The sequence below is a fragment of the Geotrypetes seraphini genome, chromosome 3 (assembly GCF_902459505.1).
Source record: "Geotrypetes seraphini chromosome 3, aGeoSer1.1, whole genome shotgun sequence".
NCBI lineage: Eukaryota > Metazoa > Chordata > Amphibia > Gymnophiona > Dermophiidae > Geotrypetes > Geotrypetes seraphini.
In genome coordinates, this window is record NC_047086.1 from 128,855,209 (window position 1) to 128,870,960 (window position 15,752).

At 46.0% G+C, this 15,752-nt stretch overlaps 1 protein-coding gene across 17 annotated transcripts in view; it reads left to right on the forward strand.

The window, feature by feature from the left end:
- The window catches only part of NCOA1 (nuclear receptor coactivator 1), a 631,796-nt gene that overhangs the window by 464,631 nt on the left and 151,413 nt on the right, over nucleotides 1-15,752 (forward strand). For all 17 annotated transcript variants that reach the window (XR_004538963.1, XR_004538966.1, XR_004538965.1 and 14 more), the window contains one exon: nucleotides 2,344-2,743. Coding sequence is in view for 13 of the 17 variants with exons in the window: in XM_033939863.1 (XP_033795754.1) it covers nucleotides 2,344-2,743 (400 nt within the window). In the remaining 4 variants the exon portion in view is untranslated. The remainder of the gene's footprint in view (nucleotides 1-2,343; nucleotides 2,744-15,752) is intronic.

Sequence of the window (15,752 nt, forward strand, 5' to 3'; positions counted from 1 at the left end):
TTCAAGATAAGAAGGGGGCAGTTCATTATAATGCTGGGAGAGCTGTGGGGGCTGAAACTACTGTCTTGTAGCATTTATGCTCCGAATGTTTACTGTCATAAATTTTTTTCCTCTGTTTTTACCCCTCTCTCTGGCTATCCAGATTATCAGCTGATTCGGGGGGGGGGGGTGCGATCTGAATATTACCGCAGATCTGGGTGTGGATTGAAAACCGCCCCGGACCCGCACTCGAGATCATGACATGCGAGGGGTGGGCTTCCTTTCCCAACAGCTGGACTTGGTGGATGTGTGGCTTGCTTTGCACCCCTTTGACTCAGATTTTACTTTCTATTCCCATGCCCATAAGGTGTGCACCAGGTTGGACTGTCTCCTTCTTGATAAGCGGTTGTTTGCTAAGGCTACCAAGTCGGAGATATCCAAAGCTACTGTTACTGACCATGCGCTCATAGTGCTCACTCTGACTGTGGCCCCCTACTCAAAAGGCTCCTTCTTGGAAACTGTCCCCTCATTTGTATGCTGACCCAGACTTTCGGGCTTTTCTGAGAGCCCACTGGGTGGACTATCAGACTACAAATGCCACTCCTGATGTGGGGCCTGTGAACTTCTGGTTTGCTTCTAAAGCAGTATTAAGAAGCCACATAATAGCGTACACTGCTGCAAGAAGGCGAGCGAAGGATCGGGAGCTCATTCAATTGACCCAACAGTTGCATTCCTATCGGAGGGTGCATATTAGTTCCTTGTCTGACTCAGTTCACTTGGAGTACAAAACTCTCCGTAGTAAAATAGAGGACTTGCTTAATCAGCGCACATAGAAATCACTTTATTATCAAAGGTATCAGCTTTATCGGTGGGAGTAGGAATCTTCTGGCTAACCTAGTCCGCCCCTTTAAAAAACATCAAATCATCACAGCTATTCAAGACACCAAGGGGACATGCTATGAAGGAGAACAGCAGATTGCAGAGCAGTTTGTTCGGTACTATAAAACTCTGTATAGTGGTAGATAGACCTTTAGATCGGGAAGCTCTGGATGTCTTTTTCCAGGGGCTAGGGGTGCCCCGTTTGGATGCAGATCAGACTGTCTTTTTGAGTGCTCTAATCACGGGGCCGGAGATGCTGACGACCATTAAATCTCTCACAGTAGCAAAAGCATCTGGCCCTGACAGTTTGGGCCCAGATTATTACCAGATCCTCCAGGATTTGGTGGCAGAGTTGCTTAGTACCCTGCCCAAGCTCCGCCCCAAACCTGCCCAAGCTCCACCCCTGACTCCACCCCCATAATACTAATTGTAATGCAATTTCTTCCATCCATTTTTCATATACACACAATATAATCTTATTAATACATAATGGTAACCAAAAAATTAAAAAAACACAAAGCACACAGTATGCAGAGAAAATGTTAATTATCATTTATATTTGGGGTTTTTTCAAAGAGGTCAAGGCAGATGACTTTAAAATATGCAATGTCACCTCAGTAACAACTATGGAAAAATAGACAAATATAGTGCAAAATAAAGACAGAGTCTCTGGTTGCACTTCCTTCTGACTGTGCATCCAATATTTATTTATTTACTTTATTATATTTTATTATTTATTTATTTATTATTTATTTATTTATTTTCTTTTTCTCTCTTTCTTCTACCTTTTTTCTCTCCTCCAGACCTCATTCCATTCCCTAACCAACATCTCTCTCTGTTCCTCCATGATTCCAACTTTTCTTCCTCTCTCATCAACCCAGATCATGTGCAGCATTTTTCACCACTGCTCATTTTTCCTTCTATCACCCCTCTCTAACAGCATGCCATACCTCTCACTCTTTTCTCTCTCTTTCTGCCCAATTTTCCTCTTCCTTTCCCCATGTGCAACATCTCTTTCCCTCCCAATCGCTGCTTTCCCTTCCCCTCTTTCTCAATTGCTGGCCCAGAATGTTGTCTGGCTTGTGGGCCAGCAGTGTGCTAAAGCTGCACGCGCTTGGACCTTCCTTGCCCAGAGTTGCAGCGGCAGTGGGGGATGATTGGATGTAGCATGGCAGCAGCGGCAGACTGGGGGTGTGTGGATGTAGCGTATCGGGTAGCAGGGAGGAATCTGTGGCTTCAGTGGGGGGCAGGCAGTGAGAGATCCCAGGCAGTGGGCAGCCTGCGTACCCCCCAACAGGTGTCCGGCATACTCCTTAGGATATACGTACCGCATGTTGAGAAACACTGCTTTATGATTTCTGCAGACTTGGCAAGATTGTGATGGTTGCCCCAAGCTGCTTGAAAAGTCAGTGGGCTTGTAGCCATATGACTGTCCACAGGTGTTAGAGTTAATCATAATTTTAACATCCATCTTTTCTTTTGTAGCCTCCTCTGAATGCACAAATGTTGGCACAGCGCCAGCGAGAACTATACAGCCAGCAGCACAGACAAAGGCAACTGATGCAGCAGCGAGCAATGTTAATAAGACAGCAAAACTTTGGAAACAACCTCCCTCCATCTCCTGGACTTCAAGTACAAATGGGAGCCTCTCGCCTTCCTCAGGGTCCACCACAACAGTTTCCCTATCCCTCCAACTATAATACAAATCCAGGAAACCCACCTACTTCTACAAGTCCTTTCTCACCACTAACACCAAATCCTGACGCATCACTAACCAGTCGTACCAGCATGGTAAACAGAGGGATGATTGGAAATGTTGGAGGACAGTTTGGTGCTGGGATGAGTCCTCAGATGCAGCAGACTGTCTTCCAGTATTCAGGATCAGGTATGAAGAAGAAATGTATGAGTAATTATGAAAACTATACAGGGGCACAGAATCAAAATGTGTGATATTTTGTAATGAATTCTAGTGAAAATGGCCACTCTGATGTAATATTAAAATAACTAATTATAGAGAAAATGAGCTTTACAATACAGATTATAGTGAATGGTAAGTATAGAATTTTGCTGATGGATTTTGATGAGAAAGATCACCAGGATATGCCCTAATGATCATGAAAGCTGCTGTGCAGAAAGATCTTTGTCAGCTCAGCAGTGGCATGGAAAGCCCAGTACCCTCCTACCCTGGATAGAAATGAAGGCAGAGCACAACAGTGTACATAATTTTACAGTGTTGCCATACCACTTTCCAACATATTTATTCAACTACATAACCCAACCATGCCTGGCAGCTGGAAAAATATTTCAGCACATTATCTTCTCCTCTCAGAACAGTTTTAGAAACATAGAAATTTGATGTCAGATAAAGGTCAAATGGCCTATCGAGTCTGCCCATCCGCAGCATCCACTATCTCCTCCTCTCCTTAAGAGATCTCACGTGTATATTCCACATTTTCTTGAATTCAGACACAATCTTTGTCTTCCCCCCCCCACCCCCGTACCGGGAGCCTATTCCATGAATGTACCATTCTTTCTCTAAAAAAGTATTTTCTTAGATTACTCCTGAGCCTTTCACTTTTTAACTTTATCCTATGCCCAATTATTCTGGAACTTCCTTTCAAATTCATCAAATCAAAATAAATAAAACAAAAATAAACTTGAAACGTAGATACTTAAACGTTTCTATCATATCTCTCCTCTCCTGCCTATCCTCCAAAGTGTACATATTGAGATCTCTAAGTCTGTCCACATACACTTTATGACGAAGACCACTGACCATTTTAGTAGCCTTCCGATTCTACATAGTTCCCGTCGGGTTTCCTAAGGCATACTATCCCATCTGTGTTTCTTTTTCTGTCACTAATATACCGGAAGAAGGATTTATCGCCCTTCTTGATGTTCTTCGCAAGGTTCTCCTCCATTCGGAGTTTGGCCTCCCTGACTGCCGTTGTGACCGCTTTTGACTTGGCCAGAAAGTTTTCCTTGGATTCTCGCTTCCCTGATTGTTTGTAGATGATGAACGCTCTTTTCTTCTTTTTTATGAGGTCTGAGATCTCCGCAGAGAACCATTGTGGTCTATTGTTTCTTCGCCGTTTACTTACTGATTTGACATAGCAGTTGGTTGCTTCGTGTAAGGTTGATTTCAGAGTTGACCACATTACCTCTACATTATCTGTTTCGGCATGGTTTTGCAGTGCTCGATGGATGAAATCTCCCATGCTTTCTAAGTTTGTGCCCTTAAAGTTGAGGACCTTCTCCCCCCTCTGTCTTCCCCATGTGCTTTCAGCGTCCTTCTCCCCCTCTGTCTTCCCCATTTCCCTTCAGCGCCCTTCTCCCCCCTCTGTTTTACCCATTTCCTTTCAGCGTCTTTTCCTCTCCACTCCACCTTTCCTCTCCACTCCACCTTTCCTCCCTTTTTCCCTCCCTGCCCCTTACCTTCGTGGTGCTTTCACACACCCCCCAACAGGTCTGGGCCGACAATCCTCCCTGCCCTGTGGCCTGCGGTCTAAACTTTCTTCTTACGGCAGCCGCAGTGTTGTAGTTGCATATGGCTGCAATAAAGGTCGTTTCTGATGCAACTTCCGGTTACGTCAGAGACGACCTTTAAGGCAGCCCATATGCAACTACAACACTGCGGCTGCCGTAAGAAGAAAGTTTAGACCGCAGGCCACAGGGCAGGGAGGTTTGTCGGACCGGACCGGGCCGGGCCTGGGGGGGGGGGGGGTGAAAGTGCCACAAAGGTAAGGGGGGTGTGAAAGCGCCACGAAGGAGGGCGGCAGTAAGGAGGGAGAGAGCGCGATAGGGACCGGGTTGGCTGTGCACCCCCCTAAGGCTGCACCCGGGGCGGACTTCCCCCCCCCTTGGTACGCCACTGTTTCTAAGCAATCCTAGATGCTTATAAAGGGTAATGTAAAAGAAAACAGCCCTAACAGAAAGGACCATCACCAACTCCCCATCTTCAACCCCTTCCTGACCCACCTGCATAAACCCCTTCTATCACAAGCTGCCATCTTTGAGGAAGTGCACACTATCTCTCCCCTCCACCAATAATTCACAAGCTTTAGCTCAGATTCTCCACAGCTACTCAAAACTCATGCTCTAACTCCTTTCTCTCTAAAACCATATACCCAGTACAGCATAAACCAAGATACAAGTTTTAAAGATAAAAAGTACCCACACTGTATGCAAAACAGAAGGAAAGGAGAGTCAACGCTGTCTTTCATGGGATATATTCCTGCCTATAAGAACATAAGAATTGCTGCTGCTGGGTCAGACCAGTGGTCCATCATGCCCAGCAGTCCGCTCACCCGGTAGCCTCCAGGTCAAAGACCAGTGCTCGAAATGAGTCCTGCCTCACCTTCGTACATTCAAGTTTAGCAGGAAGTTGTCCAACTTAGTCTTGAATCCCTGGAGGGTGTTTTTCCCTATAACAGACTCCGGAAGAGCGTTCCAGTTTTCTACCACTCTCTGGATGAAGAAGAACTTCCTTACGTTTGCATGGAATCTATCCCCTTTCAACTTTAGAGCGTGCCTTCTCGTTCTCCCTATCTTGGAGAGGGTGAACAATCTGTCTTTATCTACTAAGTCTATGCCCTTCAGTATTTTGAATGTTTCGATCATGTCCCCTCCAGGCTCCTCTTTTAAGGGAGAAGAAACCCAGTTTCTCCTATCTCTCTCTGTATGGCAGCTCCTCCAGCCCCTTAACCACCATTTTAATCGCTCTTCTCTGGACCATTTCGAGTAGTACCGTGTCCTCCTTCATGTATGGCGACCAGTGCTGGACACAGTACTCCAAGTAAGGGCGCACCATGGCCCGGTACAGCGGCATAATAACCTTCTCCGATTTGTTCATGATCCCCTTCTTAATCATTCCTAGCATTCTGTTCGCCCTTTCCGCCACCACCGCACATTGTGTGGACGGCTTCATTGACTTGTTGATCAGAACTCCCAAGTCTCTTTCCTGGAAGGTCTCTCCAAGTACCACCCCGGACATCCTGTATTCGTGCATGAGATTTTTGTTACCGACATGCATCATTTTACACTTATCCACGTTGAACCTCATTTGCCATGTCGATGCCCATTTCTCGAGCTTGATTATGTCACGTTGCAGATCATCGCAATCCCCTGCATCTTCACTATTCTGAATAACTTTGTATCATCCACAAATTTAATCACCTCACTCGTCGTACCAATGTCCAGATCGTTTTATAAAGATGTTGAAGGGGAGGGTCACGTGACGCTATGAGCGAGTGAAGACGCTCTCTCGCTTGCTCCGGGGCTGCCCTGTTTACTTTTACTGATTTGCGGGACGGTTTCTCCCTCTGATGCTTGTTCTGCTTCTTACCGGGCTTCTCAATATATGGACAAATACATCACGCGTTCCCAGGACTCCATGACCTCTAAAAATGCTCGAAAAGATCGCGAGCATGTGCGGCCTTCTGAGGGCAAGATGGCGGCGAGCCCCGCAGCGGCGGTCTCCCATCTTACTGAGACCGCGCTGGGTGACATTAAGGAGGCGATCGCACAAGTCCTGGGACCAAAAATGGAACATCTTTCCTCGCAAATTTCGAATATTGAAAATCTCCTTTCTGCTGCATCGGCCCGTACCACGGAATTGGAACAGCGGGTCTTGACCCTGGAAGACTCGTCAGAGACTCGGGCGACGGCATTGACCGTGCTCCAGGCCCAAGTGCTTTCACAGTCAGAGAAACTTGACAACCTGGAAAATCGCTCGTGCCGCTCCAACCTGCGTATTATGGGCATCCCGGAAACTATTGCTGACCGTCTTTTGTTAGATGTCCTGGAGCATTGGCTGCAAGAAGAACTGCCTCTCCCATCTTCTTTGGGCCCCTTACGCTTGGAACGGGCTCATCGTTTGGGCTCCCGAGCGGGCTTGGAAACACGCCCGCGGGTTGTGATCCTGAAATTGCTGAATTTCCGGCACAAGGTGGAACTTTTGCAACAATATCGGGCCAAACGGGATGTGCTCCAATATAATGGAACCCCTGTCCGCATCAGCCAGGATTTTTCGGTGGCTTTGCAAGAAAAGAGGAAGCCTTATTACCCTTTATGTGCTAAACTTGCTGAGCTTAAGAGGAGGTTTCAATTTAACTATCCAGCTTCACTCCGGGTTCACCATAATGGAGTCTGGAAATCTTTTCCATCCCCAGAGGCAGCTGCTGATTTTATAAAGCTCCTCGGTGGCCCGGACTCTGGGGCTGTTTGACTGCTTTCTATCACTGTATGGCCTTGTGAATGCACTGGTTTCAGTTTGTTCGCCTAGATTACTAATGCGGAGGGGTTTCTAGTCCCGTTGGCTCCTTGGGGGCTATTTTTCATTGATGGCCAGGGCAACCCTGGGTTAGGTGTCTCTCGTGACCTGTACATATCCCTCATGGTAGGGATATATGGGAATGTTTGTTGGGGTTGGGGGGGATTGTTTTTTGGGTAGTGGCAGCGGTATTGTTCTGGTACTCTGTTTTATTTTTTGTTTCACTTCAAGTGTTGACTTTTGTGGGGATGACTGAATGGATTGATTGGATTGTGTACTCTTGGTCTTGGGGTGAGGCTGGGCATCCCGGGACTGTTTTTTCTGGGTGGATGACATGTTCTGGGATCCATAGTGGGGGGTACTATGGGTGATCGAACACTTCGAATACTTTCCTGGAACGTGTCGGGTATTACGTCCCCTGCTAAGCGTACCAAGATCCTGTCCCAACTGAAACATCATCGTGCAGACATCGCCTGTCTCCAGGAGACTAAGCTTACTGACCTAGAACACAAAAAGCTTCAGAGGGGTTGGGTTGGGGATCTTCACTATGCCTCCTCACCGGGGAGGAGGGCTGGGGTTGCCATCCTCATACGGAGGAGCTTAGCGTGCACTGTTCAAGTACAGCGGCGTGATCCTCAGGGTCGTTACCTCTTAGTGAGGGTGGTGGGACCCGGTGGGCCCTTTCGTCTCTTGGTGGGATATGACCCTAATGTATATCAACATACCTATTTTCAAAATCTGGTTAATATTTGCCTACAGGATTCCGATTGCCCTCTAGTTCTGGTCGGTGATCTGAACCAAGTTCATGATTCAGCCCTGGACCGTTCAGGTGCTTCGGGAGTGTCCTCGTTGCGGCAGACTAAAGGGGTCCTTTATCTATGTAGAGCCCTGGGGTTGGTTGATCCCTGGCCGTTGCTCCATCCTACTGAGCGGGATTACACCCACCAGTCTAGAGCGCACGGGTCCTTTTCTAGGATTGATTATACCTTATTATCGAAATCCCTGTTTTCTCAGGTTACTGAGGCGACCATAGGCCCTTTGGAGGTGTCGGATCATAACATGATTTAGATTGATATTGCGGTGGGTGGACCAATGGGCCCAGGAACTGGATGTAGATTTCCCTCTTATTTACATAATGATGCCCATTTTCAAAAGTTTTTGTCTGCTAAGTGGGATGCTTATTGCTATTTTAATGCCCAACATGTGGAACAGCCTGTTTTATTTTGGGACGCGGCTAAGGCCGTATTACGCGGGGACCTTATAGCTTATGTAGCCACTCGCACTCAACGTATTACGAGTCGCATAGTGACGCTTGAACGAAAATTGGGGGCGCTCAAAAGAGAATTATTGCGTAGTCCCACAGCCGCAAATCGGGAGGCCTATCAGACAGTGTTGGTTGCCCTGAATTCCCTTATCCACAAGCGAACGAAGAAATTGTTATTTTTTCGTAAATTTCAATTTTATAAATATGGTAATAGGGCGGGGAAGCTGTTAGCGTCCATCACTAAAAGTTGGAAGGGATCTCGATACATTTCTATGATTCATGAGAGTTCGGGGAAGATTCTGACATCTTCAGCGGATATCTCTGCTTGCTTTCACCATTATTTTGAGGCTTTCTACGCGTCTCCAGGTCCTTACACGGGTCCGGATGTGTGTGATTACCTGGAAGACGCGGGTATGCCTAGACTGACAGCTGCTCAGATGTCCCTCTTAGATTGACCCTTACAATTGCAGGAAGTGCTCCAGGCGATTAAGAAACTGAGACCTTGTACGGCACCGGGGCCTGATGGCTATTCTCCTGAGTTTTTTAAGATCTTATCTCTTTCTATTGGGGGCCCTCTTTTAGACTATTATACGGCTATTCAGGCTCAGCGGACACTCCCCCGTTACTCCAATGAAGCTCTGATTTCTCTTATACCCAAACCCTCCAAGCCGCCCACTGATCTAGAATCATATCGGCCGATATCATTGCTGAATGTTGATATTAAAATATTTGCTCGTGTTTTGGCTGATCGGTTAGCCCCCTTGTTGCCTTCTCTCATTGTTCCTGAACAGGTGGGTTTTGTTAGGAATCGTCATTCTGTTCTTAATGTAAGGAGGGTTCTTCTGGCTTACTCTCGCACACAGCGGATGCAGATGTCTGGTTTGCTTGTAGGGCTTGATGCAGCAAAAGCTTTTGACAAGGTCAACTGGCATTACTTGTTCCAGGTCTTGCGGTATATGGGGGTTCCGGACAGTTATTTAGCTTCTATACAGGCTCTATATTCAGGGCCTACTGCCTCGGTGTTGGTTAATGGAGTGAAGACTCCATCGTTCCCCATTGGTAGAGGAACTCGGCAGGGATGTCCGTTGTCCCCTCTTCTTTTTCTTTTATATTTAGACCCTCTTTTACGCACGCTCCAGAAAGATGACGAGATTACGGGATTGCCTGTGGGTAATTCTCAGTTGCGGGTGTTGGCCTTTGCAGACGATCTTTTGCTCACTTTGGGCGACCCGCAACGCTCGTTATTTCGAGCGTTGGAACTCCTTGATGAGTTTAATATCTATTCGGGTTTGATCTTAAATAAGCAAAAGTCTCTGGCACTCCCTACTTTGTCAGAGGTGAGGCAGACCTGGAGTAGGGGGTTTCCCTTACAATGGGCTTCCTCTCATTTGGTTTACTTAGGGGTGGCTATCCCACAGAATCTAGCTAGGCTCTATAGCTCTAATGTTCTGCCCCTACTCCGTCGTACCGCTAACACGTTACATAACTGGCGAACATATCCTCTTTCTCTCTGGACGCATTGCTCTTTACAACATGATGATACTCCCACAATGGCTTTACTTACTGCAAACTCTTCCCTTAATGTTAACGGCACAGCATTTATCCCAACACCGGTCTCACCTTTCAGCATACTTGTGGCAGGGTAAACGGGCTCGGATATCATTATCCAAACTAATGCTTCCAACTAATCAAGAGGGGTTGGGCCTTTTGTGTATTTCTAGGTTTAACCTTGCTTGCCAATTACGTCACATTCATGATTGGTTTTGTAACTCTACCTGTTTTTCCTTGCCTGATATTGAGTGTTTTCATTTTCAGCCCTATCATTTTAGTTATCTCCTTCATGTTCCCCAATTGCCTGATTTACCACAGCTACAGTCTAACCCAGGGGTGTCAAAGTCCCTCCTCGAGGGCCGTAATCCAGTCGGGTTTTCAGGATTTCCCCAATGAATATGCATTGAAAGCAGTGCATGCACATAGATCTCATGCATATTCATTGGGGAAATCCTGAAAACCCGACTGGATTCCGGCCCTCGAGGACCGACTTTGACACCTGTGGTCTAACCCCTTCTTACCTGCTATGCGCAAGGCTTGGTGGATGCTGTGTCGGTTATTGAAGATCTCATCACGCAGAATGCCTTACCTTCCTATATTAGGAAATGGGGACTTTTTGCCTGGCTTGAATTCTACATTGTTCCAGCGTTGGTCCTGCGCTGGCCTCCAGTATGTGTCTCAAGCTGTGACACGTGCTGGTCTCCCTCTATCATTTGCAGAACTCCAGGCGACGTTCCACCTACTTCCTGCGGATTGGTTCGCCTAATGACAGCTTCAACATTACCTGAAGGCTCTGACCCCGGTCGTGTTGAAGGAGGACATTCAGGAACAGTTGCAGGAGGCGGTTTGCCTCACGGCTCAGGAGCCGATACCTTTAAAATTTTATCATAAGTTTTTACAAGAGCTCTCGGGTGACCTGGACTATGTTGCCCTGGCCCAGAAATGGACTGCTGATCTTCAGATTCCCATCTCCGATGAGATGATCCGTAAGGGTGTTCGCTTGGGCAACTCTTCTGCTTTGTCTTCTATTGAGAGGGAGCGCAATTATAAATTTATTTTACGTGCCTTTTATGCACCTAATAGAGCGCATAAGATGGGGACCAGCATGGGACATTGTTGTGGTAAATGCAATCACCCTTTGGCATCTCTTGGCCACATGTTTTGGACTTGCCCGCTCGTGTCTTCCTTCTGGGTCCAGCTGGTGTCCTCTGTGGCGCATCTTTGGAATTGCTCCTGGCGTCTACATCCGAGTTTTCTATTCACTTTGCAGATACGTTTTCATCCTCCACGACCGGGATGTTCAGCTTTTCTTCGGAAGACTGTGCTGCTGGGCCGGAAGTGTATACTGTTACAATGGCTCTCTTCCCAGCCTCCTACCATTTCCCAGTGGAGAGCATTGAAGTTACAACAAATGTTGCTGGAACGCAGAGACATTGTTGATATGACTTCTAAAGCGGGACGGTTGTTCCGCCAATGTTGGCAGTTCTTTAGTTTTACTTTTACTTCTTATGTTCAGCGTCAAATTTGGGTACCTAATGTTGCTCTTTTGTTCCTTACTTTGTCTCTAATACCTTTGCTTATGTAATTTGCTTTGGTTGCCGCTGCTGCTACCCGGGTTGGGTGGGGGATGGGGGGTTTGGGGGGGTTGGAGTTGGTTTATGATTAGAAAACCATTTATTGTTGTATAGTTTTCTGCTATTTGCTGAGTCTTGCTCTTAATAAAAATGATTTAAACATAAAGATGTTGAAGAGCACAGGTCCAAGCACCGAGCCCTGCGGCACCCCACTGATGAAGCTCTTCCAGTCTGAATATTGTCCATTTACCCCCACTCTCTGTTTCCTATGCTCCAGCCAGTTTTTAATCCACATGAGTATTTTACCCTCGATTCCATGGCTCGCAATTTTCTGAAGTAGTCGTTGATGTGGAATCTTGTCGAACGCCTTCTGAAAATCTAGATATGCGATGTCGACTGGGTCACCCTTGTCTATCTGCCCATTTAGTCCTTTGAAGAAGTGCAGTAAGTTTGTCAAGCAAAATCTTCCTTTGCTGAAGCCATGCTGGCTGGTCCTCATTAGACCGTGTCCGTCAAGGTGATCAATGATGTGGTCCTTTATCATCGCCTCTACCATCTTTCCCTGTACCAAGGTCAGACTCACCGGTCTGTAGTTTTCTGGATCACCCCTCAAACCTTTTTTGAAAATTGGATTCGCCACCTTCCAATTTTCTGGAATCTTTCCCGATTTGATCGACAGATTGGCTATTAGTTGAAGCAGTTCAGCTATAGTCCCTTTCAGTTCCTTGATGACCCTCAGATGGATGCCATCTGGACCCATGGACTTTTCTAGACTGACCGTCAACCCTGTTAGTTTCCCGTATTCGTTTCCAGCATATAGCCTGATGGGTTCTGGTATGCTGTATATATGCTCTTCGGTAAATACAGGCGCAAAAGATGTGTTCAATTTGTTGGCGAATGCTTTGTCCTCCTTTAGCACTCCCTTTATTCCATGGTCATCCAACGGTCCTCTTAATATATCGAAAGAACATCTTGAAGTTTTTCTCCTCCTTGGCTATTTTTTTCCTCGTAGTCTCTTTTGGCCCCTTTTACCGCCTTATGGCACCTGCATTGATGATGTTTGTGTTTATTCCAATTTTCATCCGTTCTTGACCTTTTCCATTCCTTAAACAAAGTTTTCTTGTCTCTGATCGCTTCCTTCACCTCTACAGTGAGCCACACCGGTTCCTTGTTCTTTTTCCACTTGGATCCCTTGTTGATATGCGGTATATATAGATTTTGCGCCTCGATGACTGTGTCCTTAAAAAGGGACCAATCTTGCTCTAGCGTTTTTACAGTGCTTATCCTCTAATCTTCTTCCCCACCATGGGTCTCATCCCTTCGTAATTCGCTTTTCGGAAGTTCAGTGCCACGGCCATCGTTCTGGACCAATGTTTCACCCCTGCATCCAGGTCAAAGCGGATCATGTTGTGATCGCTGTTTCCCAGCATCCCTTCTACTTCTACACCTTTGTGACGGTCCTCATAGTCCATTTAGAATTAAGTCCAGAATTGCATTTCCTCAACAAGTTGTTCCAGGAAGCAATCGCTTACAGCAACATGGTCTCCCTAGCGCAGTCGGAGGTGCCTAGGCTCCAGTCTATCCCCAGTTAGTTGAAGTCACCCATGATAACTGTGTTGCCTCCCTTGCAGTTGCGTTTAATCTCGTCTGTCATTTCTCCATCAGTTTCTTAGGACTGCCCTGGGGGTCGGTAATAGATGCCGATCTTCATTTCCAATCCATTTGTTCCTGGAATTTTGACCCATAGAGACTCTAACTGGAAGAAAAATATATCTGTAAAGAAATACCTTTTTTTAGTGTGACAGAGACAGGGAGATTTTCCAAGTTTGGCCCAACCCAAAGTAATTTAGTTTTGGCAGCGTTCAGTTTCATTTCAATGGAGAGTTCCCACATTTGAAGTTTAGAAATGCAACGGTCTATACTTGAGACTAAGTTGTTAAGATTGGGATCAATTTCCAGTAAAATGAGGATATCATCTGTGTATGTAAATATAGGAGTCCTTTTATCAAGCTTCGGTAGGGGTTTAATGCACATAATACCGTGCGTTAAACCGCCTGCTGCGCTAGTCGCTAATGCCTACATTAAGCAGGCGTTAGTTTCGTAGCCAGCCGCGGGGGTTAGCGCGTGCTGAAATGTCCGACGCACTAACTCCGTTAGCACAGCTTGATAAAAGGAGCCCATAATCTCTACAGATGTGAGACAAAAGTTGTTCAATGAGGTCATATAAATATTAAACAGTGTCGAAGACAAGGGGGAACCCAGTGGTACTCCATAGCTCGGTTTCCATGAAGAGGATGTCACACTCTCCAAATATACCTCATAAGATCATAATGATAAGAATTTACTAAACCAGTTCAGAACTACTTGATTTAAACCAATATCTGATAGCATACGGATCAAGATATCATGATGGACAATATCGAACTTGGCCGACAAGTCAAATTACAGGAGTACTGCATATTTATTTTGCATCTATAAATTTTGAATCTTTGAAAATAGTGACACTAAGGGTTCCTTTTACGAAGGTGCGCTAGGGTTTTTAGCGCACGCACAAAATTACTAAAAAGGAGGCGGTAGAGGCTAGCGTGCTCATGCGCATTAAGGCCCTAGTGCACCTTTGTAAAATAATAATAATAATAATAATTTATTTCTTATATACCGCTATACCGTGAAGTTCGAAGCGGTTTAGGAGCCCTAAAAGGGTTTCCATGCTAAAATTTGATCTGAACCCATGTTGGAATGGTAACAGAATAGAAAATTTCTCTAAATAGTTGGAAAGTTGGCTAGAGATAATAGATTCCATCATTTTTGTCAGTAAGGGTATATTTGCGATTGGATGGTAATGGGAGGGAACTGAAGGATCCAAATCATTACATTTCAGTAGAGGTGTTAGGATTATGTTCCCCATACCCAACGAGAAATGACCATTTTCAAGGAAATGATTTAATAGTAAGGTCAGAAGAAAAATGATCCAATTTACAACTACTGTATACTTTTTCAATTTTTTATACAATTCTTTTTTTTTATGAATCATTTTTATTTTTCAAAATAAATATACAAAGTATACAGATAATTATAATAAATATACAAAAGATAACTCAAACATGAAACAGACTAGTTGTACATATCACAGTTAATAAGCAGGGAGATAGTTTTTATTTTAAGCCAATACAACTAGTATCTCATATCCAGCAGGGCCAGTACATATAATTTCAGCTGAGAGTATACGTATGAAATATGAAAGAGAGTTCTGAATGAGCATCCCAAATGACTTAATTACCATATTTTTTGGACCATAAGATGCACCCTAGATTTAGCGGAGGAAAACAAGGAAAAAAAAACATTCTGAACCAAATTCTTCCTGCCAGGCTCAACACCAGGGGTGTCAAAGTCCCTCCTCGAGGGCCGCAATCCAGTCGGGTTTTCAGGATTTCCCCAATTAATATGCATGAGATCTATTAGCATACAATGAAAGCAATGCATGCAAATAGATCGCATCCATATTCACTGGGGAAATCCAAAAACCCGACTGGGGACTTTGACACCCCTGCCCTACACCCAGCCTCACACTCCTTGCCAGGCTCTGTACCCTGTCTCCCCTCCCTACTAGGCTCTGTACCCTATCCCCCCTCTGGTGGTCTAATGGCTGGGCAGGCAGGTAGGGACAGGGCAGGCAGGCCTAGTGGCTGGCAGGCAGGTAGGGACAGGGCAGGCAGAATCCAGCCTCACCCCCCCCCCCCCCACACCCGGTATCTATTTTTAATTCAGCAGGTCCTGCCCCCGCACCTAATTCCCCCCCCCCCCTCCCAGTGCCTATTTTTAATTCAGCAGGCCCTGGTTACCTTATCTCAATTCCACTGCCCTCTCTCGCTGGACGCTGTTGCCTCTCTGGCGACAGAGCGGCGCACAAGGCTGCCTGCCTGGTCAGCTGACACGGCCATCTCCTCCTCTCCAGCAGCAGAGCGGCTCACAAGGCCGCCTGCCCGGTCCCGCGCCACCTCCTGCGAGAGCTCAGTTCTCGCGGGAAGCAGTGCAGGACCAGGCAGTTAGCCCCGCGCACCACTCTGCCACTAGAGAAGATTGCTTAGAGACGTACCGGAATGGGTTGACAGTCAAACTTTATTGAAGAAACCGATACGCGCCATGTTTCGGTGTACCGCTAGCGTTAGGGGGTCTATTAAAAACAATAAGAATTTATATATTTCTATACAAACTATGATTTGCTCCCCATATT